General features: G+C 35.9%; 11 protein-coding genes across 11 annotated transcripts; 7 read left to right on the forward strand and 4 right to left on the reverse strand.

The window, feature by feature from the left end:
• Positions 1-37: 37 nt before the first annotated feature.
• TFC8 (transcription factor TFIIIC subunit TFC8) lies at positions 38-1795 on the reverse strand (the record flags this gene model as incomplete). Its single annotated transcript, XM_449161.1, has 1 exon — positions 38-1795. One exon carries the CDS (start codon positions 1793-1795, stop codon positions 38-40), a length of 1758 nt encoding a protein of 585 aa, XP_449161.1.
• Positions 1796-2254: 459 nt separating this feature from the next.
• On the forward strand, positions 2255-5836 carry NCR1 (sphingolipid transporter; the record flags this gene model as incomplete). Its single annotated transcript, XM_449162.1, has 1 exon — positions 2255-5836. The coding sequence occupies one exon, from the start codon at positions 2255-2257 to the stop codon at positions 5834-5836; it is 3582 nt and encodes a 1193-aa protein (XP_449162.1).
• Positions 5837-6291: 455 nt separating this feature from the next.
• Positions 6292-8163, forward strand: AEP3 (Aep3p; the record flags this gene model as incomplete). The annotated part of the gene is made up of 1 exon (XM_449163.1): positions 6292-8163. The coding sequence occupies one exon, from the start codon at positions 6292-6294 to the stop codon at positions 8161-8163; it is 1872 nt and encodes a 623-aa protein (XP_449163.1).
• Positions 8164-8675: 512 nt separating this feature from the next.
• On the reverse strand, positions 8676-9614 carry LSP1 (lipid-binding protein LSP1; the record flags this gene model as incomplete). Its single annotated transcript, XM_449164.1, has 1 exon — positions 8676-9614. One exon carries the CDS (start codon positions 9612-9614, stop codon positions 8676-8678), a length of 939 nt encoding a protein of 312 aa, XP_449164.1.
• Positions 9615-11934: 2320 nt separating this feature from the next.
• On the forward strand, positions 11935-13299 carry ULA1 (Ula1p; the record flags this gene model as incomplete). Its single annotated transcript, XM_449165.1, has 1 exon — positions 11935-13299. The coding sequence occupies one exon, from the start codon at positions 11935-11937 to the stop codon at positions 13297-13299; it is 1365 nt and encodes a 454-aa protein (XP_449165.1).
• Positions 13300-13427: 128 nt separating this feature from the next.
• On the reverse strand, positions 13428-15281 carry SPB4 (ATP-dependent RNA helicase SPB4; the record flags this gene model as incomplete). Its single annotated transcript, XM_449166.1, has 1 exon — positions 13428-15281. One exon carries the CDS (start codon positions 15279-15281, stop codon positions 13428-13430), a length of 1854 nt encoding a protein of 617 aa, XP_449166.1.
• Positions 15282-15788: 507 nt separating this feature from the next.
• Positions 15789-17105, forward strand: DEG1 (pseudouridine synthase DEG1; the record flags this gene model as incomplete). Its single annotated transcript, XM_449167.1, has 1 exon — positions 15789-17105. The coding sequence occupies one exon, from the start codon at positions 15789-15791 to the stop codon at positions 17103-17105; it is 1317 nt and encodes a 438-aa protein (XP_449167.1).
• A 100-nt stretch (positions 17106-17205) lies between these two features.
• Positions 17206-17907, reverse strand: SNF8 (ESCRT-II subunit protein SNF8; the record flags this gene model as incomplete). Its single annotated transcript, XM_449168.1, has 1 exon — positions 17206-17907. The coding sequence occupies one exon, from the start codon at positions 17905-17907 to the stop codon at positions 17206-17208; it is 702 nt and encodes a 233-aa protein (XP_449168.1).
• Positions 17908-18238: 331 nt separating this feature from the next.
• HAT1 (histone acetyltransferase catalytic subunit HAT1) lies at positions 18239-19405 on the forward strand (the record flags this gene model as incomplete). Its single annotated transcript, XM_449169.1, has 1 exon — positions 18239-19405. The coding sequence occupies one exon, from the start codon at positions 18239-18241 to the stop codon at positions 19403-19405; it is 1167 nt and encodes a 388-aa protein (XP_449169.1).
• Positions 19406-20558: 1153 nt separating this feature from the next.
• CIT3 (citrate (Si)-synthase CIT3) lies at positions 20559-22001 on the forward strand (the record flags this gene model as incomplete). The annotated part of the gene is made up of 1 exon (XM_449170.1): positions 20559-22001. The coding sequence occupies one exon, from the start codon at positions 20559-20561 to the stop codon at positions 21999-22001; it is 1443 nt and encodes a 480-aa protein (XP_449170.1).
• Positions 22002-22796: 795 nt separating this feature from the next.
• Positions 22797-24332, forward strand: PDH1 (putative 2-methylcitrate dehydratase; the record flags this gene model as incomplete). The annotated part of the gene is made up of 1 exon (XM_449171.1): positions 22797-24332. One exon carries the CDS (start codon positions 22797-22799, stop codon positions 24330-24332), a length of 1536 nt encoding a protein of 511 aa, XP_449171.1.
• Positions 24333-24530: the final 198 nt, after the last annotated feature.

Consider the following 24530-nt stretch of genomic DNA (forward strand, 5'->3'; position numbering starts at 1 on the left):
GATATACTTGTTACTTCTTAACCATTGTCTGTACGCTTTATGGTGACAAATATGGTGTTCCGCTATAGACACTTTCTGTCGAAAATACCTCAAGTATGGTTCTTGTAAACCAACCGTATTCATTATATTGATCCTTAGAAATATTAATGATACGTTTGTTTGTTACAGGACAAATTTTGACGTGCATAGTCAAAATAGGTAAAAATGTTAATGCACAGACCCTCCATGTGTGGTTTTCCTCGGAAGTCATACACTCAGGTGATGATCTGTTATTGCTAATGAAAGTCTCAGAGATGTGTTCGCCCTTCATTGTGAATTTGATTGGTTTATGTGGTAACTCTAATCCTAAAGAACCGGCAATTCCATTCAAGCATGCGATGTCTAATTCATTTTCAAAATCTTCTATTTTTGATACACCGAAATCATATAAACCTCTTGAAACAAAGTTTATATCACTACTATCATTGATAAAGTTGTTAAACTGCATTTGCATGGTCAGTTGATGGTTAATAATAAAAAAGAGAAAATCTTTGAAAGAAAAAGAAAGATGGTAGTCAATCCTACTATTTTGGGAGCTGCAGAGGTTTTTTGGTAGCTCTTTCCCATATATTTGATATGTTTGATACCATGAAAGGCCTAAAGCAGCACGAGATAGATTCCATGTTTTGTATAGTGGTAGCAATATTATGTTATACTTGTTTTCGGAAGTTATTGTGTACTTTATTGATACCCTTTCAATATTATAGAGAATTGCTACAGAGTAGCCATCTGTAGATAATGCAACTCCGAAAATGTTCAAATTGACATCATATTTTTGTAGTTCATTGTAGAGTGTTGACCATTTCTTCACCTTCTTGGCAAATATAGGGCTTATTTCTGAGTCAGTCTCTACTTGAATTCTGTTACCAATCATAACTCTTTTACCATTATTATGAGAAAGTAAAATTGCTTGCGTGTTTTGTTCCTTAGTGTGTAGCAGAGGAATTATATAATATGGTTCATAATCTTCTAAAGGATGATGTAGTAATATCTGGTTGGCAATTTGATAACAACAGAATTCTCCCGGACACGTAATTAGTATCGAATCTTTTGCTAATACCATATCAAAAATTTGATGTCTTGTTGCTTCCTTTATTTTAGTAACACTGGTGTAGTCACGTACTATATATAGGGAATTGTCAGAAAGAGAACATACTAAGTGGTTTTCATCATTCCATATGATTCTCGTTACCCATTGGTCATGGCTTTTACTATTCAACGAAATAGTATGTTTTAAGTTAAAGATAACATTTTGTTGGGGGCCGTCATTGAAAGCAATCTCATAAAAAAATAGGCCACCAACCTCATTGCCTAAGCAGATGTACTTGTCCTCGGGATGCCAGCAAATAGAATGTATAGATCTACTTTCTATACTTCCTTCAGAGGGAGTTATATTATATAGATTGTTGTTGTTGTCATAGATCAAGCAATTAGCGTTACTGGTAATACACGCTTTCCAACTCATGATATTACTTGTCTTGCAAATACGAATTGTTGATGATGGGTCTGAATTTATCAAAGTGTTACGGCCACTTTGCTCAAATTCAAAGGCATTGTCACCCATTGGCAACTCTATTGACTTCAATTGAAACATATTTTTCAAAGTATTATCCACATCCGTTCTGAATATAGGTTGAGCAAGTGTTAACTCTGGCGAAGTCTCAATAATGAGGGAACCATCTCTAGTCCAGCTGAGAGAATGACTCCAGTCTGATATGTCACGTCTAGTTACCGCTAGGTCCTTCAGTATTTTCATTCTAAATTTTTAGGTCCTTATTCTATCTTGGGAGTTTTATATTTTATTAAAGCCTAACAAAATAGTTTACACTTTTAAAAAACCTGGTTGCAGTTGGTTGTTAAGCACTTAGTATGAAGAGTTAATTGCTTATATATGCTTATTTTAGTCCTTCCATTTATTCGGACTTATTTGCAAATGTTAAGATGGAACTACTGCAGTTTCGAACGTTCGTTTATTTTTGTGTTATTTTTATTTTTTTGGTAATCACACTTCTGATTTCGCGATGAGCTCTGAAGAAGAAAAAATTATCATAACCCTTAATAATATAATTATTTATCAACAAAATACATGTCTCGTTCACTATTCTTTAGTCTGTAATCCTAACTGTTTAGCTAAAATAGTGTATGACTAGTTACCCTCAAAACAGGTGATAGTAGGATTGGACTGGTGTTGTGTATTTTATACAAAGCCTTTACAATGAGGAGCACAATACTTGTGATCCTTGTAGGGTTAATATGGCCCTTTTCAGAGTCTATACAATTTCAACAGCCTAGTATTCAGGAAGATAAAGGCGGTGCACAGTGTACTATATATGGCAATTGTGGTAAGAAGTCAATATTTGGTAGTCAGTTACCTTGTCCAGTTGATGATTTGGATTTCAGTCCACCCATGATTGATGAGGAGACCAGAGAGCTTTTAGTAAGCACTTGCGGTAAAGAATGGGAAGATAAAGATTTCATCTGTTGTACAGTAGACCAAATTACGGCTTTGAAAACCAATTTACAGAAAGCGCAGACGATCATTTCGTCTTGTCCCGCCTGTTTAGAGAATTTTAATAGGTTGTTCTGCCATTTTACCTGTTCCCCTGAGCAAAGGGAGTTTGTTAAAGTAACCCAAAAAGGTAAATCCTCTGATGGTAGATCAGTAGTAGATGAATTAGAAGTATACATGAACAAGACATGGGCGTCATCCTTTTTTGATTCCTGTAAAGAAGTCAAATTTTCTGCAACCAATGGCTATGCTATGGATCTAATTGGTGGTGGTGCTAAGAACTATACCCAATTCCTGAAATTTTTAGGAGATAAGAAACCTGCTCTAGGCGGGTCGCCTTTTCAAATTAACTTTGTATACGAGTTGGGTGATATGGATAATTATAGGTACTTCAATGAAACTGTTTATGCTTGTAATGATACGGTTTATAAATGTGCTTGTTCAGATTGTGAACTTTCGTGTCCAACACTAGAACCTTTACAGAATAGGAAATGTAGTGTTGGTCCTGTACCATGTTTCTCCTTTACAGTAATAATATTATATTTTGCGTTACTTAGTGCGTTTATTATGTGGTATGCCCTCATGAAAAATACAAACAAACTGTCAAGTGCTTTTCTATCAAGCGACAATTTATTTTCAGAGTTTGAAAATAATGAAAATATGGATAATGGTATGCTTTTCAATAATTATGAGACACAAACTTATTTTGTTAATGACTGGATTGCTGATTGCTCTGCTCGCTGGACGAGCTGGATTGTATCAAAGCCATGTGTCACTTTGTTATTGGTTGGAACCCTTATTTTATCTATGGGACTTCTCCTGTTTTGTTGGGGTGATTTGGAAACTAAGCCTGTGAATCTGTGGGTTAGTAAAAATTCACCTAAGTTCAAAGAAAAGCAATACTTTGATGACCATTTCGGACCCTTTTATAGAATTCAACAAATATTCATAGTCAACGATACTGGTCCGGTTTTCACTGATTATGATAGTTTTACATGGTGGTTTGAAATAGAGAAAAATATCACTGAACATCTGGTATCCACTGAAGGATTGTCGTATCAAGACTACTGTTTTAGACCAACACCAGATTCGGCATGTGTTATTCAATCTTATGCACAATATTTCCCTGATTATTTACCCGAAAAAGAAGTTTGGAGGAATAAGTTGGAAGAGTGCGCTAAATATCCTGTTAACTGTTTGCCCACTTTCCAACAACCATTAAAATCCAATCTCTTATTTAGTGATGAGGACCCGTTAGGAACCAATGCATTTGTTGCTACATACCTTCTATCAAATCATACTGAGGGAGCCATACAGTGGGAAAATGAACTAGAAAATTATTTGTTAAATTTGAAACTACCAACAGGCCTCCGTATGAGCTTTAATACCGAGAGCTCATTAGAAAAGGAGTTAAATAAGAATAATGACGTTATTGTTGTCATAATCTCATATTTTGTGATGTTTTTGTATGCCTCCTGGGCACTGAAAGATAGTTCTGGTAATAACAGATTTTTATTGGGTTTGTTTGGTATTTTAATTGTGATTTCATCTGTTATTTGCTCGGCAGGCTTTTGGAGTATATTTGGAGTAAAATCAACATTGATTATTGCAGAGGTCATCCCTTTTTTGATTCTAGCTATTGGTATTGACAATATATTTTTAATTACCCATGCTTATGATTCAACGTTCAGAAGTAGCATAGAACTGTTAATTGAAGATAGGGTGACCACTTCTATTTCTAAGATAACTCCCTCCATTTTTTCCTCCATGATTTGTCAAGCAGGATGTTTCTTAATAGGTGCTACCGTTGACATGCCAGCTGTTAGAAATTTTGCACTGTATTCCGCGGTTGCTGTTTTATTCAATGTTTTCTTACAGTTGACGGCCTTCACGGCAATATTGGTAATATATGAAAATAAAACGAATAAATCAGTAACGCAGAGCAGAGAACAGTTGCAAGAGAATATTTTGGTCAAAGAACAGTCTTTCTTCCAAAATAGTATTGCTTGGATACTATCATACCGTAAGATTATATTGGGTATATTCCTTGGTTCTACACTTTTTGCAATAATATTCTTACCGGCAATAGAATATGGTTTGGATCAAAAGTTAGCAGTTCCTCAATCGTCATATCTTGTGGACTATTTCAATGATGTTTATAAATTTTTGAACGTTGGACCACCTGTTTATTTTGTTGTGAGAAACCTTGATGTTACTAAGAGGAAGAATCAACGGAGACTTTGCGGTAGGTTCACTACCTGTGATGATAATTCACTCTCGAACATACTGGAGGTCGAAAGGTCTAGATCCACTGTTACAGAGCCAGTTACCAATTGGTTGGATGATTATTTATCATTCCTAAATCCTGAGTTAGACCAATGTTGCCGGTTTAAAAAGGGTACCAATGAAATTTGTCCACCTTATTTTCCACCTAGAAGATGTGAAACATGCTATAGCCAAGGTGAATGGAGTAATGATATGACAGGCTTCCCGGAAAATGGTGAATTTATGAAATATTTTGATATCTGGATAAATACTCCGAGTGATAATTGTCCATTAGGAGGGAAAGCTCCTTATTCTAATTCGATTTCATACAATGACTCAACTGTTATATCTTCTGCTTTTAGATCAGCGCATAACCCATTAAGGTCTCAAGCTGATTATATTAGAGCTTACAATGATGCAAATCGGATATCAAAGTCGTTCGATGGGTTAGACATATTTGCGTACTCGCCATTCTACATATATTTCGTTCAATACACAGGTTTGGGGGTGTTATCAATTAAATTGATATCTGGGGCTCTTTTGCTGATTTTCGCTGTTTCTGCATTTCTATTAGGAAGCAGCAAAACCGCTTTCCTACTAACCCTTACAGTAACAATGGTGATAATTGATATAGGATGTGTGATGGCAGTAACAGGTATTAATTTGAATGCAGTAAGTCTGGTTAATTTAATTATATGTGTTGGCCTTACTGTGGAGTTTTGTATTCATATTGTCAGGGCTTTCACGTTAATAGGCAGAGATATTAAAAATACGCGAGTTGCAAGAGTAGAAAATGCTATGAAGACAATTGGTGAGACCGTTTTCAATGGGATCACCTTGACAAAATTCATTGGTGTTACTGTAATCGCCTTTGCACAATCAAAGATATTTGAAGTTTATTACTTTAGAATGTGGTTTTCATTGATATGTCTTGCTTCTGTTCATGCATTAGTATTTTTACCAGCATTACTAACTACATTGGGAGGGAAATCATTTGTCAACAAGTCTGGTATCTCTATTTGAAAGAAATTAGAATTTTATATACTTAATATTGAATATATACCATTGTGAGCAACAACTGCTCATATACAATGAAGCCTTTCATATTTACATGCTCATCACCTTAACTGTCACCTTTACAGCTTTCAAAGGCCGAAATAATTGGGAATCCCGCAAAAATCACAATAAAAATTGATATTCCATATAGGAACGAAACAGAAACTAAGGAGATATAGTGTTACACAATAATAATATCAAAAGGAGATACGCATTTTGTTGTTAATTTCTAAGAATTATATTCGAAAACCATTAGGATTAAAAAAAAGTGGGCTGTATACTGGGAGTTGAAGGAAATTTCTAACTGAGTAATAATTTGCCAACCGAACACAATATAATACCAACCTTTCCGATCTTTTGCATTATCATATTGATTGCTGCAACTTATATATAAACAACTCTGTAATAACAGTGCAGATGTTATGAATGCATTGAAAAGATTAGGAACTACGCTTGCTAAGAATGGTGATCAAATTATTGAGGGTACGAAGGAACTAGACCAAATATCGGTAAAGTACTTTTTAGGAAACACTAGAGTGAGCAATAATGAAAAAAGCTTGGTATCCATATCATCTAATAAGTCACGTTTGAACTTTAATCAGTTGATCAAGGATAATGCACATTTGATTGGGAAAGGTTCACAATATCAAAGAAAGGTGGTTAAACATTATTTAAGCCCATTGATTGGTCATAAACTGCGAAGGCAAGATATCCATAATGATTACAATAAGCAATTATCCCATACTGATCACATTATTACTCCTACAGATAGAAAAAGGGAAGCCTTTAGTTCAATGGAACTCGCAGTTGATATATTGCCGTTACTTATAAAATCTACAAAGAAGCCTGTAACTAAACCAGCTAAAAGGAGATTATTCAAACCATATTATACAAAAGAAGTACCACCAATCCCCGATTTTAAAGGAGATATGAAACTCTTTGAAGATTATATTGCACTTCTCACACATACGAAATTTCTCTATAAGAACTCATCTAGTAGCAATGGTATAATACCAAAGATACTGAGAGTTTTAATTCATCCAAGTAATCTAAACACTATAGATCTTAGGAGTGTCCAGTGCTATAACGACATATTGTATTTTTATAGCAAAAAATATGATTTTGCTACCTGCAGGGAGCTATTTGCACAAATGAAGGTAGAAGGCTGCAAACCAAATACAACAACATACAATATACTTTTGTTAAATCTCGTGAAGAAGGTACACATGAGGAAGATCAGATCGATAAAGAATGAACTTTTATTTTATTTGAGAAATATGCAGAAAAATGGAATATTTTGTGATACTGTTACTTGGAACACTTGTTATAACTTCCTCAATGATGAAATGTCTAGAGATCTCTATATTGAAAAGCTCATTGATTGTGGTGTCCCTCTTACTAGTGAACTTGTATATTCTGTTGTGCGCAACTCATCAAAAGCGCACATTTCAACAAAAACTAAATATATCCTGGATATGTTTGGAGAAGATGGGGAATCTTTTGTCAATCTGAAGTTCGTGAATCTACTTATAAGCGACTTAGTTCTGGACCACAATGTTGAAAGGGCGTGGTCAGTGTTGAGATATTTTGAGCTTAAACAATTAAAATTTGTGAATCAACCTAAATTTTTAATTAATAGCGAAACGATGAATACTTTCCTGAGATACTTTGCAGAACAAGGCAGAATAGATCTTTGTTTTCTTACATATAATTATTTTGTCAAAGACCTCGTAGGCCCCAATAAAATAAGACCCAATGTTAACACCTTTGACATGCTTATGAAATCACTTGTAAAGAACGGATATACGGAAACTTTACCTACGGTCTTTGAGGTCATATGTGCTTTGTCAGAAAGATATGGTATAAAGATAAGGAATGATGGCTACTGGAGCCTCAAATGCAAAGCAATTATTAAATTCCAATATAAATCATCTTCATGTGAAAAAAATAAAACCGAGCTTCTGAATAAGTTGAATAATTTTTCTTGGGGAAAACAATTACCACTTTTCACAACAAAAGTTTGGAAGAATGGCAATAGTGAAGTCAGGAAGATATGTAGAATGCTAGGTTCTATTCCAATACCTTTAAGAAAATCGAGAAAACTAGGAGACAAAGAAACTGTTGATAGATCTCAAAATAGAAGTGTTTCAGAGAAGAAAAAAGCCTATCGAAATCGAATAAAATATATTGCAATTGGAAATGCAATGGCAAGAAGAATTCCATATGCTAATAATTGGCATCAAAGTTTCAAAGATGAAGTCACAAAAAGAGGCCTCCTAGCCTCTGAAAGGTGATGCTGTCACGATATCCTTTTTGTAATATTAATATTAAAATTCCTGTTCATAGTAGCATTAATATTTATACATAGTTTACCCATTTCAAATAACGGCTTTTTGTATATATATATATATGTCAATATTCATAAATTTGGTAATTTTCATTACTCATCTATTACAAGTTACAAAGAATTACTAATGAAGGTTACAAAAATATTATGTGTCTTAGATGAGATATAAGAGAATATAAGATTAATTATTACTTGTCCCCAATTTGCTACACAGAAAACTAAAAAGATTCGGATATGATTTAATAAAGTGAATATTTCTGTTGGTAGTAATTACATAGCTGTCTTCTCGAAAATGAGGAATGATCCAAATGTGATGAGGCAAAGAGAATAATATTATTAGAAATTAAGTTTCTTAGGAATTAAAGATAAAATTTAAAATTATTATCAATAGAAAGAGTTTTCAACAGTCCACTAAAATAAGAGTATAAAGGTACAATCCAATTTTTATAGATTGGATCCTTAGTTTTCACCTTCATGGTGTTCTTCCTGTTGTTCTTCTTCCCATTGTTGGCCTTCTTCACCTTCCTGAACTTCTTCGCCATCTTCTTCTTCGTAGACATCATCAACGGTTTGATGGAAGGATAGAGTTGGCTTGACAGCAGCAACATCCAAAGTCCAAGCTTCTAGAGCACCCTCAGCATCCATGATGATTTGTCTGGAGGCATCGTAACCATCGTAAGCTGGTCTGGTCTCACCTGGGGTGACTGGAGAGTCGTCTAGCAATTCCAGTAGAGCCTTACCGTAACCGGCAATCAAAGCAAACTTTTCGGCCAATTCTCTGATAGAATCGAATTGGTAGTTGAAAGCAGCCTTCAACTTTTCTCTTGTGATGTTGGACAATTGAGCTTCAGCAACCAAAGATTCGGCCTCGGCACGAACCAATTCTTGCTCCAAAACAGGAATCTTAGTGGAGCTTGGGTCCTTGTACTTCAAGTGTGCAATCTCGTCAGTGATCTTTTCCTTTCTGTCTCTGGATGGTTGGACGGAGGCTTCAATATTTCTGATGGATTTCATAGTCACACGGTATTGGTCGTATTTGTCGATGAATTGGTCTTGCAATTCACCCAATTCGAAGATAAGGACACCCAACTTGTCGGTAACATCGGAAACGTCATCGTCGTTCTCAGAACCCCACAAGGATAGCTGTCTAGCAGCAGCACGTCTTTCATTGGAAACAACTTCCAAAGCTCTCAAAACGTTCTTCTCAGTCTTAACTAATTGGGATAGCTTTCTGGACAATTCTGGACCGAAGTTACCAGCAGTGCTCTTTCTGAAAGTAGAGGCAATACCACCCTTACCGAAGAATCTAGACTTGGTAGATGATGGTGGAGGTGGAGGGGACTGCATCTGAGCAGCAGTTGGCGCTCTAGAGCTTCTCAAAGAGTATGTTCTATGCATTTTATTTTGGTTTTCTTTCTAGTATTTAGATGGTGCTTTCAGCATAATAAATCCTCGACAATAGAAAACTTTTAAGGAATTGGCCAGGATAAGAAGCTACCTTTTATACTCACACGACTAGGGAGTGTCGTCGGTTTCCTCCCCCCCCCCCTTCCTGCTCTCTCCCTAGCCCCTCTCCTCGCCCTAGCAAACGTTTTTAAAAAAAATCGCCAATTTTCTGTTCGAACTCCCCTTCTCTAATTAAAGACAAGCTATTGCAAGCTTCAGCTTCGCACTCACATTTTTTGTCTTCCCGATCAATTTCCCTATATTACCTTAAATAACACACAGAAAGTGCACTACAGAGCACTGAAGGAGACCTTCTCATTTCCCGCTATCCTCCCTAAAATTCATAAACTTTGGTTTTCTTCCATTAAGAGAAATTGCGCAGGCTCATTGATGCTCAACTACGTGCCACGGCTTCTGAGCAAGGATAGTCCTGATGGTCCTTCCAAATCATGTATTTTATTGCCCGTGAAGGAACATTACATGCGGTGCTTTCTGAGGAAATTGATTTTTGGGAATCGATCGAAACGATGAGCAAGCCAATGGGAAAGCCCATCTCTCTGCGCCATTTGTACAGGAAGATGTAAAGATCACTTCCCTGTGCTTCTCAGAATAAAGGGAGGGGGGGAGAAGAGCATGTGTTGTGCAACAGCCCTCTTTTCTTCGGAGAGATCTGTTGCAGAGATTTAGAAAAGCACCCCTATTTTCCGTCTTTGTCCTTACCTCGGTCTCGGGCTCGGGCTCCATCTACGTCCCTGTGCCCTCCCCCCCGCCGTTTCTTTCTCAGATGCTTTATTCTTACCCGCCCCCTCAATATTTGTGTTTTTCTGCGTTTAGATATTTCATCTTCAGTCCGCTATCTACGTGGTGAAAACCCTCGCCTTCCCCAGAGAAATAGCAGTGTAAAGGGATGCACCCAGCCATTTGAAAAAAAGAATTATACACTTCCCCCAGTAATTGTGCCGTAGCTGAAGTGTTTAGCGACTACTTTGAGTGAATGCTTGAGTATTTCGCGCTATTTGTACTGGTACTTGTGTGGATTGATTTGCCCTTACATGTTGGAAAGTAGACTAGCAGCGGAGAGAAGCTCACAGCAGCTTCGTTTCTTACCAAACAAAAAAAAAGGGGGGTGGGGGGCATACATTGAAGGAAACCATGAGGTCGACATATCATTTCGTTGTTGCTACGTGTATATCTCTGCGTATGGAAGTATTTTGTTCATTGGTTTCTGAGAAATCCCGATGAGCTTTCTCATACCCTTCATGTCCAGATGGGGCAATTGCTCTGATTCTTCACGCTAGAAAACAAACCAAGAAGAAAAAGAGCGTATACAAATTTACCAGTTTGGGTAAATTGGTAAACAAATGGACTCATCTCTCATACACCCATACCTCTCACCATTTTTAGACGTTATATTTTTTTCGAAGGCGCTACTTGTCCCTTAGTAAAGGTCAGCGGCTAGCACCATGCACACAGTACACCCAGTACACCCAATTATAGAAGTAAGTTGGGGGTGTTGCCAGATCTCAGAGTTCCTACGAGGTTTCTAAGAGTTATGACCACCAAGTAGCCGCCCTAGATTTAATGACAAAATTTAGCGAAGAAAAATCCCTAGGAATAGAGAAACCTTATCGTTCTATTTAACTGCACAGTCAAAACTCCCATTAGATTATAAATACGTTTGAAAAGGTTTCTTATGGAAGAAGAAAAAATACTTATGAACGCCAGGGCTGAGAAATTGACGTACAGATCCTCAGTATTTCTTGAGGTCTCACTTCCAGTTCGGCGGCAATTTTTAAGGAAAAATCGGGGTAGAGTTGGGGGTTACAAAACTCAATACGGGAAAAGAAAAAGTATTTAAACTGCCAGGATCTTGCTACTAGTTGTCCTTTCGTACTTTACACTTTGAATATTTCAGTCACCTTTTTAAGTTTTGACCAGAGTAGTAATAGAACTTATTCTTTTTATACTCAGGAAAAGGTATGTTGACCAGCTATTATGTATAGAATAAAAAACGAATTGCAATATCAAAACACTAACACTCATTCTACTACTTACTGTTGAAAGCAAGTTTGTCTTTTTTATATTGTGGATACGCATTCATGACTTACAAAAGTAGCAATACACGACTATTGTACAAGTATTATTGTGTAGTTGATTAAGATGAAAACTGAAAATTGGGAAAAACATCAGGCTGTTAACAAATAGTATATTTGAATCATTTATATAGAAGTGGAGGTTAGCCTAACTGTCAACTCTAAACACAAATACAAATATGTCGCAGATATTTGATAGATATGACAGACAATTACGATTGTGGGGACATGATGGACAACACCTTTTAGAGAATTCACACATAACAATTGTAATTGACAATGATGCCAATAAGACAGTAGATTTGCTGGAAGAAACTCTAAAAAATGTGATACTTGTTGGTGTAAAGAACATAACACTCAATAATTTATGTGACTGCAAGTTAGATAATGTGATACGCAATGTGCTACCATTAAACGATGGTGTCCATATAGATCAAACCACAGATCCATTATCGCTCATGAATGCCTCCCCTCAGACTGATTTATTTCTTCTTCTTAACCTAGATAACAAAGCAGAGGCATTGTTTACAAACAACCCTTTCAAGATAAAATCAATTGCTACACATGTGAACGGGATGTTAGGACATATACGAATGTATTACCCAAGTCCACATTTTATCTCAAATACACATAGTGATAGAAATATCCCTGATCTACGACTAAAGGATCCTTGGCCCGAATACAAAAGTTTTTTAAACTCCTTCGATGATGATTTGAAAAATGATGTTGCAGCTGCAACGGTTCCATATCCTGTTATACTCTACAAGGTTATAGATGGAGTAACTAATCCTTCAACAAAGGCAATAAAACAGAGGCTAGAAGAAGTTTATCTCACTAGATATAAGAAAGATGCATTTTATGACCTAAATTACGAGCAAGCAAAAAAATATGCCTACCTAATAAATGCCAACGACAATATTTATGACACCAAGTTCGTTCCTGTATTTGAGTTTGTTAAAGAATTAATTACTAGTCCCAGAGAGTGTAGTAAATATCTATCCAAGTATGACAAAAAATTACTAAATCTGATACTAACTACAGAACAATTTATCTCTAAATATGGGCGCATTCCATTTAGGGGGATTTTGCCAGACTTAGAGTCCAGCTCTGAAAATTATGCTCGCTTGAAAAAGATATTTATCGAAAAGTTTAGCAGTGACTGTAAAGATTTCTCTACATTATATGACATGCAATTCTGTGATGAGAAACTAAATAGTAACGAAATTCAAGAATTCCTGAAAAATCTTGATGATATTGCTGTGGTTGAACCAAACATGCCTCAAACAATAACAACTACAAATACTAAGTATTCTGAAGAATCAAATTCTTACTTGAAGCTAGTTAATGGCGAGACAAATATCGACAACATCGACAACTCACTCAGAACATCTTTGCAATTGGAATCCTACTCAGTTACAACCATGTTAGGGAGTATAGCTTCCCAAGAGATTTTCAAATTAATCACGCACCAATTTGTACCAATCAAAAATATTTTTATTTACAATGCAACAAATCAAACTACGGAATTGATAGAAATTCCATAAAGATTAGAATATACAAACATTAAGAGGTAGTAATGATCGTTTAAAAAAAAAATTACACAATAGACTAACTAATGAAAGCTACTGTACCAAACAGTTAATTATGGAAATGGCAGAACATTATTATAAAGTTACAAATCATCGAAGCTTCCCTGCATCTCGCTGCCAACTTTCTTCTTCTTCTTTTTCTGTAAAATCTCATCTTTCCAATCCTGAGTTATTTCAGTGTCACTCTCATCTCTTTCGGCCTCAGCCGCTATTTCAAGTTCAATTGCTTTACGTTTGAGATCTAACTTCTTCCTTCTCTCTTGCCTCTCCTCTTTTGTCATGGTCTTACTTGACCAGGCCATATTTTTCTTTTTCAATTCTGCTTTCAACTTCTTTTTATCGTTTATTTGTGCTAAATTCTTTAATTCCTCGATTCTAGCCTTTTCCCTCTTTTTATCTTGGTATGCATATTTATCCATATCAATAGGTGGAGGATTCATCAACCAACCCTCACCATAATACCCTACAACAGTTTCACCTGATTTTTCTTTATCCTGTAAATACTTGGTAATTTCTGGCATCCTCGGCAGTCTGAATAAACCATACATTTTTCCGAGACTGACATAATCTAAACTTTGCAATCTGAATATCGAGGTAGCTGAATGCTTTGAGTAATAGCGTATAAATGCAACGTAAGATTTTACACTTAAATCATAATTTGCTCTATCAGATAACAGCCATTTTGTGAAACGTTGATAGAATTCATCATTGTTGTCATTGCTTATCTTGTTTTTGTTTATGTCTGTTTCTTCAATGTCCACATTTTTGACCTCCATAAATGGAATATAATCCTCTTCACGGCCTTCATTCAAAAAAACAATAGCTCTACCAATCTTATTTGCCCTACCAGTTCTACCACATCTATGCAAAAATATGTCAGCGTCAGTAGGAGGATCAATCTGAAGAACCAGGTCGACATCAGGTATATCAATACCTCTAGCTGCGACATCAGTTGTCAACAGTATGCAATCACTTAGACTCTCAGTGAATGTCGACAAAGCCTTTCTTCTCGATTGCGTAGTAAGCTTACCGTGAATAGAAATAACCTGAAGATCTTCTCTTAATGTTTTGTCTGTCTGTTGCAAATACTTTAGATATTGATAAAAGAATGTTACTGAAACACATGTGGAAAAATATACTATACACTTTTTGAATCTGATATTATTCATAATGTGTATCAGATTTTGTAATTTCTCCTCTGGCTTCATTACAGAGTAAAACAGATTCAAAGTTGTTGGAGCATTCTTGCCTTGTGAGTTCACCGTAATCTTTACAGGGTTTCTTAAACCTGTTTTGAATATTAGGGTACCCGCACTACTGATAGTAGCGGAAAAAAGGCCTGTTCTCCTCTGTTTTGGTAAAACATTCAATATTTTTTCAACATCCTTGAAAAAACTTACATCAAGAAGCCTATCTGCTTCATCCAGGACTACCATTCCACATGAGCTAGTTTTAACTGAAGGAGATTGTAAAAAGTCTAGCACTCTACCTGGTGTGCCTATTAATATCTGAGGTCTTTCATCCAATAAAGTGTTAACATCATCTCTTACCGATTTCTCATTTGTACCAACCACTAATTGACTTCTAATTGGGTACTGATCTTCAGGGTAGTGCTCTAGGAAAGAGCTAACTACATTCTGTATTTGCATTGAAAGCTCTCTGGTAGGAGCTAAAATTAAACTGTAGAAGTGACCTTTCTTGAACTTGCTGTTGTTAATCCCTTCTGATATGATTTTCTCTAAAATAGGTATAACAAATGCGATAGTTTTACCAGAACCAGTAACAGACTCAACAACAACATCCTTATTCTTGGCAAACATTGGAATAGTAGAAGCCTGTACAGGTGTCATACTATCAAAACCAGAGACATTTATTGCTTTTTTAATCCATGGTTGAAGTTCATAGTCGAGATCTGCCCATTCTAATGACTTCCCCATTGTTCCAGTCTTCGTTTTGATTTATTAATTAGAACAAAAAGAGTAAATAGATTCCTTCACAATTGAAAACTGTCTCAATTTTAGCTTGATTTTGACAGATGCTAATATTGTGTTCCTGATCTCTCCTGTACTCAATGTTCATTTCCAACAGAATCACAAATCATCTCATCTATCTCATCGCATCGAAAGTCAAATTTTCATTAATGCTCATCGCATTTTTTTCATTAGTTTTATCAACATGCATTTGCTCTTCCACTGAAAACGACGTACGATAAAAACCAACACTAAAGTTAACTGAAATGCAAACTGTTTGAAAATGTAAAGCCAATAACAATGAGAATTTTTCAATTACTTGCACAAACCTGTTTTTGTATAAAGAATCAGCAACTGGTTCCTATATGATTACAGACTCCAGATCAGTCTTAACTACCTCTTTTTAGAGACAACCATATCTTTCAATAGAACCGAGCAAATCGATTGCTATAACTGAAATAAAAAAGTCTGGCTATGTGGAGTTTCATAAAAAAGTTTATAGATCATCCACCTCCTTCAACTACAAAAGTTCAAAAGGATATTGTCGAGAAATTTTCCCGTAATAGTTCTTATGAGAGCTGGAATAAAGAAGATTTGATACAAAGAATATTGGAGTTAGAGAAGGTTTCGAAAGTCAAAAAAAGAGAGCACCCAGACGAAGTTATAGACCTCAAGAAAGACAAGAAGGCTAAAAAGCAGAAGACTTTCGATTTTTCAAAATACAATACTCGTTTTATTGCTCTGCGATTTGCCTATCTGGGCTGGAATTACAATGGTTTAGCTATACAGAAGGATCCAACTCCATTGCCTACAATTGAAGGCACCATTATAGAAGCACTAAACAAATGCAAGCTAGTTCCTAGTATCACTCCGCAAGAGTTTGAATTCAGTAGATGTGGTAGAACTGATAAAGGTGTCAGTGCTATGAACCAGGTCATCTCTTTAAGAGTTAGATCAAATCTCACTGATGAAGAGCAAAAAGATCCCAGAAACGATCACAAAGAGATACAATATGTCGCAATACTCAATCAACTACTACCAGACGATATCAGAATATCAGCAGTATGTTTGAGACCTCCTAACAGCTTTGACGCTAGATTTAGTTGCGAGTATAGACATTATAAGTATCTTTTCCATAAGGATGGCCTTGATCTTGATAGAATGCAGAAAGCTGCAAAACTCTACGAAGGTGAGCACGACTTCCGCAATTTCTGCAAGCTTGATGGGTCTAAACAAATCACAAACTACAATAGAACCATGATAAGTGCTAATATTAAACATGTATATAATGACTTTTACTGTTTTGATTTGATAGGCAGTGCATTCTTATGGCATCAAGTTAGATGTATGACTGCTATTTTATTTCTTGTTGGCCAAGGCCTTGAGGAGCCAACCCTGATTGAGAAAATGTTAGATGTGACCTCTATGCCGCAGAAGCCTATGTATGAAATGGCTAGTGACATACCATTGCTATTATATGATTGTAAATTTCCTGCTATGGAATGGCAAGAAGCTAATTTGAATGATTACAAATCTGTAAAATATGGCAAAGCCGTATCAGCTCTTGCATTAGATTATCATCTTAAAGCTACTGTCGTTGAGATCTTCAAAAATACACTACCTACCTCAGATATCGAATTCTCTGGAAAGACTAGAATTAATCTTGGGGATGGGAAAGGTAAGGTAGTCACTGACTATGAAAAGATGCTTGATAGACAGGTCATGGCTACTGTTGAAGAGGTAAACAGTAAGTATTTAGAAAGAAAGAAAAGAAACCCTAAGAAAAAATGAAATATTATAATATATTTATGCAAATGCCTAGAGGTAACTAATGAATATTAATGTAATTGTACTATTTAACTTTCGTGGCTTAAAGCTAGCCCGAGGAATATTAACTGCGCATTATCCAAGAAGGATCCCAATATAGAATCTCATTTCCGGCTTGATTATCGATCCATAACATACTATTCGCCGCCATATCTTCCAATACTGACCGACCTCTTACAGCATCCCACTGAAAATTTGCCCTGAGAAGCGATATACTAGCATAACCCATAATAGAGCAAACCTCCAGAATTTTTGTCTGATCTCCTGTTATTTCATTTGGTACACTTCTCAGAAATTTTTTTCCTCGAATGCTGAATACTTTAAATCCACCATCTAGCACTTGAATCATATCTATTGATTTTTCTAAATCTTCCATGGTAACATTTAGATTCTTAAAATAACCATTTCGCAGTTCATCAAAAGATATTACTCCACCATTCATGTCTTTAGTTTCCCTACACACTTCTATAATTTTAACCGATATTTCATAATAAAAATCATCAACATTAAATAAATGTTGGTCTTTCTCAAATATTTCTAGAGGGTCTATACCGATAGATGAGCACATACGTAAAAACCTTGATCTAAATTCAGGATTAGCCTTCAGATCTTTATTGTGCTTTTTGGCAAAGTCAATTAACCTGCCCTGGAAAACTTCTAATTGCTGCTCGAGTTCCAATGATTGCCTTTCCAGAATATTTGAACTTACATTTTTATAGCTTTCATCATTAAGATGATCAAAAGCAGACAAACCAAAGTTTGGCATCAACAATTCCTCAGATAGTATTTTATTCTTTATAACTCGTTAGTCTGTAGCTACTAAATACTTTGTAGCTTAAAGATATTTCAATTTAAGGATCTAGCTAGTAGCGTAGTTCAAACAACCACATATAAACCTTTCTATATACTATCATTATTTTATCTCTGTTTTTATGTTTGACCTTTTTTAAACAAGATCCTTGTACGGCTCATTTCAACGTTCGAAGTTGCGAAACACGTAAAATAAGCTTACCAAATTCTTATCATCTAATATAGTGTTATCTTAGTCTTCATTACAGTTACCAGACTAGATTTATTAAGAAACACGATAGAAAGCAATGTCAATTGATGATTTCAAGCCTGAAAAGTGGACGATATCTTCAAATGAAGCTTTGAAGTTGTCGCTAGTTTCTGAGGATAACGCGATACAGTTCTCGCCAACCTTTACCTATCCTATATTTGGCACGGAAGAACAAATATTTGGCTATAAGGACTTAGTTATTCATCTAGCATTCGATGCTATCACATTCAAACCATTTTTGAATGTGAAGTTTTCATCTAAGTTCGAGGGAAGTGAAGAAGAGTTAGTTAACATAAAAGAGAAGCTATTGGAATATTTACCGATTGACGATACCATTTATAAGGATGAAGAGAAATGGATTGACTCTTTTAAGAAGGAACAGGAATCTATAGAGGCCTACAAAAATGACCAAAATATTGATGAGTATAAAATCGACAACGCTGACTTTGAGATTTACAAAGTAAACTTACAAGACCCCAAAATGAAAAGATTTCACAGGAGAATTCAAATATTTTCCTTACTTTTCATTGAAGCAGCTTCATATATTGATGAAGATGATCCAAAATGGGAAATATTTATAGTACAGACCAAGAAAGACAAAAAGTTTGTTGGTTATGCCACCGCATACAATTACTGGTACTACCCTGGTGCTAATAATTTTGATAGCGAGAGTAAATACCGCTACAGAGGCAAAATTTCACAATTTCTAATTTTACCACCATATCAAGGTAGGGGTCATGGTTCACATCTGTATAACAGCATTGTAAAAAATTGGCGAAACGATTCCTCAATTTTGGAAATCGTTGTCGAAGACCCAAATGAAAGTTTCGATGACTTAAGAGATGTTAATGACCTTGAAATGTTATATAAAGATGGATTCTTCAACAAACTACCACAAGAGAGGCCAATCCCTAATGCATGGATAGAATCTACGAGATTAAAATATAAAATAGAAAAGCGACAATTCAGTAGGCTACTTGAAATGATATTGCTATCAACTGGTTCAAATAATTTTGAGTACCAAGTCAAACAGAGACTGCTGATAAAAAATAAAGATGGATTGGAAGGTATGGAAGTTTCTGATATCAAGGATGCCTTAAATAAATCCTTTGAGTCACTGCGTGAGGATTATGATCGCATTCTTGGTAAATGTCAATTTTCCAACGACGCGGATGGACCATCAAAAAAGAAAATAAAGACTTGAAATAGATTTATAGACTACAAAAGCTAACCATCTATATAATTATTGTATTCTCGATAAAAAAAATCTTTATATCGATTCTCAATTAGCCTTACAAGCCATTCCAACTGTTATAATTAGATATTATAATTTTTCTACTCCATTGTCATGTGATTGAAAAACAGTTAAAATGATTTTAATAAAAAAAAGTTAATAATACTAATTCTAATATTATATATGACGAAGTATATGGCTTTGATTTCCGAAATAAGAAAAGCAGTCTATAAATCGAAGTTTGGTTTTGATATACTATTTTTTCAGGTCCCCACGATTGTGAATATGTAGTGCGAACGATATAGAGTTAGATAGTTGAAGGTCTGCAAGAAATATAGCTCAGACTGTGTCAGGTTTGTGATGGTAGTGTACTTAATATTCATACAAGTAGTTCTTTATAGACTATGAGAATATCTAGAGAGTATGCATAATTGTGTTATGTGTAGTTGATTTTCCATCTGATTTAATAGGTTCTAATTTATTTAGCTCTATAACTAGTGATTTCGAAGTTAATGGAGATTATAAGTAGAAGGCTTGTGAAGTAGGATAATGTTAAAGCTAGCATAAGACACGCTTCTCATCATTTGTAGAAGTATCTCAATCAAACTCGATACTATTAGCATAGTCATAAACTAATGTCAAACTCTCCGCACTTAAGTTTGCGGACCCCACTTATCAGAAGTTACAAGCTTTTTTAAGAACCGTTGCTTCCCTAATTTGAACCCATAGTGACATAAGTCAGTCAGAGAGGTCATTATTGTTGAAGAATGGCCACAAACAACTGAAGTACAAAGTCATGTCAACTATTGCTCCACCATGATCGGGTTTTAGTCTTGAGACAGGTGAAGTTCTTAACAAATACACTAAATGTTGTTGAAGCTTTTACAATATTTTGCACTGCTTCAGTGTCATATGGGTTCAGATAGACTCTACCTTACCTCATACACATAAACAAGTTGGGGAATGATATCAATTGTACTTATTGGGGTAGACAAACTATACCAGTTCAACATATAAATATGCCAATAAACTGCAGCTCTATTTTCTCACTATGTAGTATGCCAAGTTATTGGTGCTCATTATCAGATTCATTACATGTTACCTATAAGAAATTAGATAAAGAATGAAAGTCTTGTTAACTCACACAACCAGAAGTCTACATACTTCTCGGATATTGAGTTCCTCAACTGCTTCAAGTTTGAAACAGCGGTTAAAGGAGGTAATTCCAGATAAAAGAGAAAAGTTCACTAAAATAAAGAAGAACTATTCTGATGTTAAGGTAGGTGATATTACGATCGGTAGCGTTATTGGTGGTATGAGAGGAAATCAGTCTATGTTTTGGCAAGGCACCTCGTTGGACCCAGAAGAAGGAATTAGGTTTCAAGGACTTTCGATTCCTGAATGTATGGACCAAATGGCTGGTATCAGTGAAATACATGGCGGCTCTAAGAGCTTGTTACCGGAGTCAATGCTTTGGTTACTAATGACAGGAGAACTACCAACTAAGGAACAAACTAACTCACTATCGAAAGAACTAGCTGAACGTGGCAAAATTTTACCTCAATCCGTGAACACAATTGTAAGTAATTTACCTAAAGATATGCATCCGATGACTCAATTAGCTATTGGCTTAGCGTCATTGAATCAATATTCGCAGTTTGCCAAAGAATACGAAAAAGGTTCCATTGGTAAGAACGATTATTGGGATTTCATATATGAGGATGTTCTAAACTTAATTGCTAGTCTACCACATCTAACAGGCCAAATTTACGCAAACATCACAAATGAAGGTAAGCCACTTGGGGAGTTTAACGAAAATGCGGATTGGGCCTACAATATTAGTTCTTTGCTTGGAATGACCACGGAGGCTAGTTCTGCTAATAAACAAAACCTCTCCGAAAAGCGTGCGCAAGATTTTGCAGACCTTGTAAGACTGTATACAGCAATTCATGTTGATCATGAAGGTGGAAACGTATCTGCACATGCCACCCACCTAGTAGGAAGTGCCCTTGGAGATCCATTTATCAGTTATGCATCAGGTATTATGGGACTTGCAGGACCGTTGCATGGTCTAGCGGCCCAGGAAGTAGTTCGGTTCTTAGTGGAGATGAATGCCTCAATTTCTTCGCCAGAGAATGTACCTGAAATTGAAAATTATCTATGGTCTATTCTCAATTCCCGTAGAGTTGTTCCTGGTTATGGTCATGCAGTTTTAAGAAAGCCTGACCCCAGATTCAATGCTATGCTAAATTTCGCAAAAGAAAGACCCGACGAGTTCCAATCGGACAAGAATGTACTACTTATGGAAAACTTATCCACTATCGCTCCAAAGGTATTACAAGAGCATGGTAAATGTAAGAATCCATTCCCCAATGTGGACTCAGCGTCAGGTATACTATTCCATCACTACGGAATTCAAGAGACACTATTTTTCACAGTAATATTTGGCTGTTCTAGGGCAATTGGTTCTCTAACCCAATTGGTATGGGATAGAATACTTGGCCTACCTATCGAAAGACCTCGCAGTCTAGATATGGCTGCACTAGAACGCTTGTGTAATAAGTGATAAATATCACTGCGTACACTATATACTACATAACCAATACTTAGCTGAATATAAATGATTTTTATAGTAACCACAATCTTTTTTAATAATTGCACAGAGCAACGTCATTGTGTGATAGTAATAATACCACATACATTTGGTAGCTTCAAAGTGCCTGATCTAAATAATAGTAACAATGTAGGAAACAGGCCATTGAAACAGAAATTATTTCAACATATGTCACAGCTCAAAGCTTCTAATTATTTTAAACAGTTTGACAGCATGGACAATAACTGCAAACCCGGACCTTAAATCTTTACACCCGAATTCTCGGGCCAAGTCATCAGGCTCTATAATTTTATCATCGATTTAATCGAATTCTATTATATTTTCCTTCAGTAGTCATCTTCGTGATGACATATTTTAAGTGATCTCCAAGTTTAAGTCACCCAAACTTTCGACATTTAGAAGTGGAGAGGATGAAGAAAACTTGCAGCCTGTTGGGGAAGTTAGAAAAGCCATGACACCATTTAGGTGGATATCTAATAACAGCCGATGTATAGTATAAGTCAAGGTCTTAGAGCATTGGAGAACATATTGTGAAACTAGTTCTAAATGAATACCAACCTCGTGATTTAATTGAAATGTATACCCTTCATGAATGTATATAAATATGATTAGCTGATGGCATGCAGATATCCTTCTGTATTCAATTTGGGGAGTATATGCCATATTAAACGGCTCACATTTCTGGATAAAATAGCTAGTTTATTGCTCGAGGTAATAACCAGCTAAATTCTCGAAATACTCTAGGCTATGCTAGCTAAAAGCCTCAAACCAATTGTCCAACGTGGATTATCATTAACTATGAGAAATTCATCTAATTTGGCTGCTGTTAAAGTAAATGATAGACCAGACCCTGACTTAGTCCTTGTTGATATCGCAGAATATGTCCATCACCATAAAATAGATTCCAAATTGGCCTTCGACACCGCTAGGTATTGCTTGCTGGATACATTGGGATGTGGGCTTGCTGCGTTAAAATATAACCAAGTTCAGAACATGATCAAACCAATTGTTCCCGGAATGATAGTTCCAAATGGTGTAAAGGTTATTGGTACGGACCATGTGATGGACCCCATTAAAGGCGCCTTTGCAATTGGCACCATTATCCGTTGGCTTGATTTCAATGATTGCTGGCTTGCTGCTGAATGGGGTCACCCATCGGATAACTTAGGAGGGATTCTAGCTGTTGCCGATTATGAATCCAGATTGTATAAGGCTACGGAAGGAAGGGAAGGGAAACTGTTTAAAGTAAGGGATGTTCTTACAGCAATGATTAAAGCACATGAAATCCAAGGTGTATTTGCTTTAGATAATTCTTTTAATAGAGTCGGTCTAGATCATGTCATACTTGTCAAAGTGGCTACTACAGCTGTCGTTTCTCAAATGCTGGGACTGACAAGTGAACAAACCATCGAAGCTGTTTCGCAAGCCTTTGTCGATGGTCAGTCTTTGAGAACTTATAGACATGCTCCTAATACAGGTTCTCGAAAATCATGGGCCGCAGGAGATGCTGTTTCCAGAGCGGTGAATTTATGTTACCTGGTTAAAAATGCTGGAGTTGGAACCATTCCCTCTGTGTTAACTGCAAAGACGTGGGGATTTTACGATGTATTATTCAAAGGTGAGGCATTCCATTTCAATCAAAGAACTTCATTTGAGTCGTACGTAATGGAGAATATATTATTCAAAATTTCTTTCCCAGCAGAATTCCACGCGCAAACAGCGGTTGAATGTGCAATGATCGCTCACAACATGTTGAAGGAAAAGAACAAGACCTACAAAGATATTAAATCTGTTCGGATTAGAACTCAAGAAGCTGCTGCTCGTATTATCGACAAAGATGGTCCATTATATAACTATGCTGACAGGGATCACTGTATTCAATATATGACGGCTATTCCTCTGATATATGGTAGATTAACCGCAGAAGATTATACCGACGAAGTTGCTGGTAACCCAGACATCGATGCTCTTCGTGCCAAGATGTACTGTGAAGTTGACGATACTTTTACAGCAGATTATCACCACCCTGACAAGAGGTCCATACCCAACGCATTGCTAATTGAACTTGAAGACGGCACAACACTGGATGAAATAGTTGTTGAATATCCTGTCGGACATAAATTCAGAAGAGAAGAAGGTATCCCATTATTGATGAACAAGTTTAAAAATCTTTTGAATGGTCACTTCAAAGATAATAGCAAAGCAGAGAACATCTATTCAGTTAGCACAAAAGATGATTTCGATAACTTAGATATCGACGATTATGTTGACTTGTACTGTTAAAGGATTTACAAGGGCTAATTTGTTGTATAGCTAGCATCTGTTACAATTATATACTGTAAGAAATTGTACTGCGAACTTGAACTCGATGCTAATTCCAATTTTTTTGTGAAATTATAAACCAAATTTATATATGTATATCGATTATAATGTATTACTTCAACTTCGAAAATATCATACCACACGATATATCTAATGTAT

The sequence above is a fragment of the Nakaseomyces glabratus genome, chromosome L (assembly GCF_010111755.1).
Source record: "Nakaseomyces glabratus chromosome L, complete sequence".
NCBI classification, from domain to species: Eukaryota; Fungi; Ascomycota; class Saccharomycetes; order Saccharomycetales; family Saccharomycetaceae; genus Nakaseomyces; species Nakaseomyces glabratus.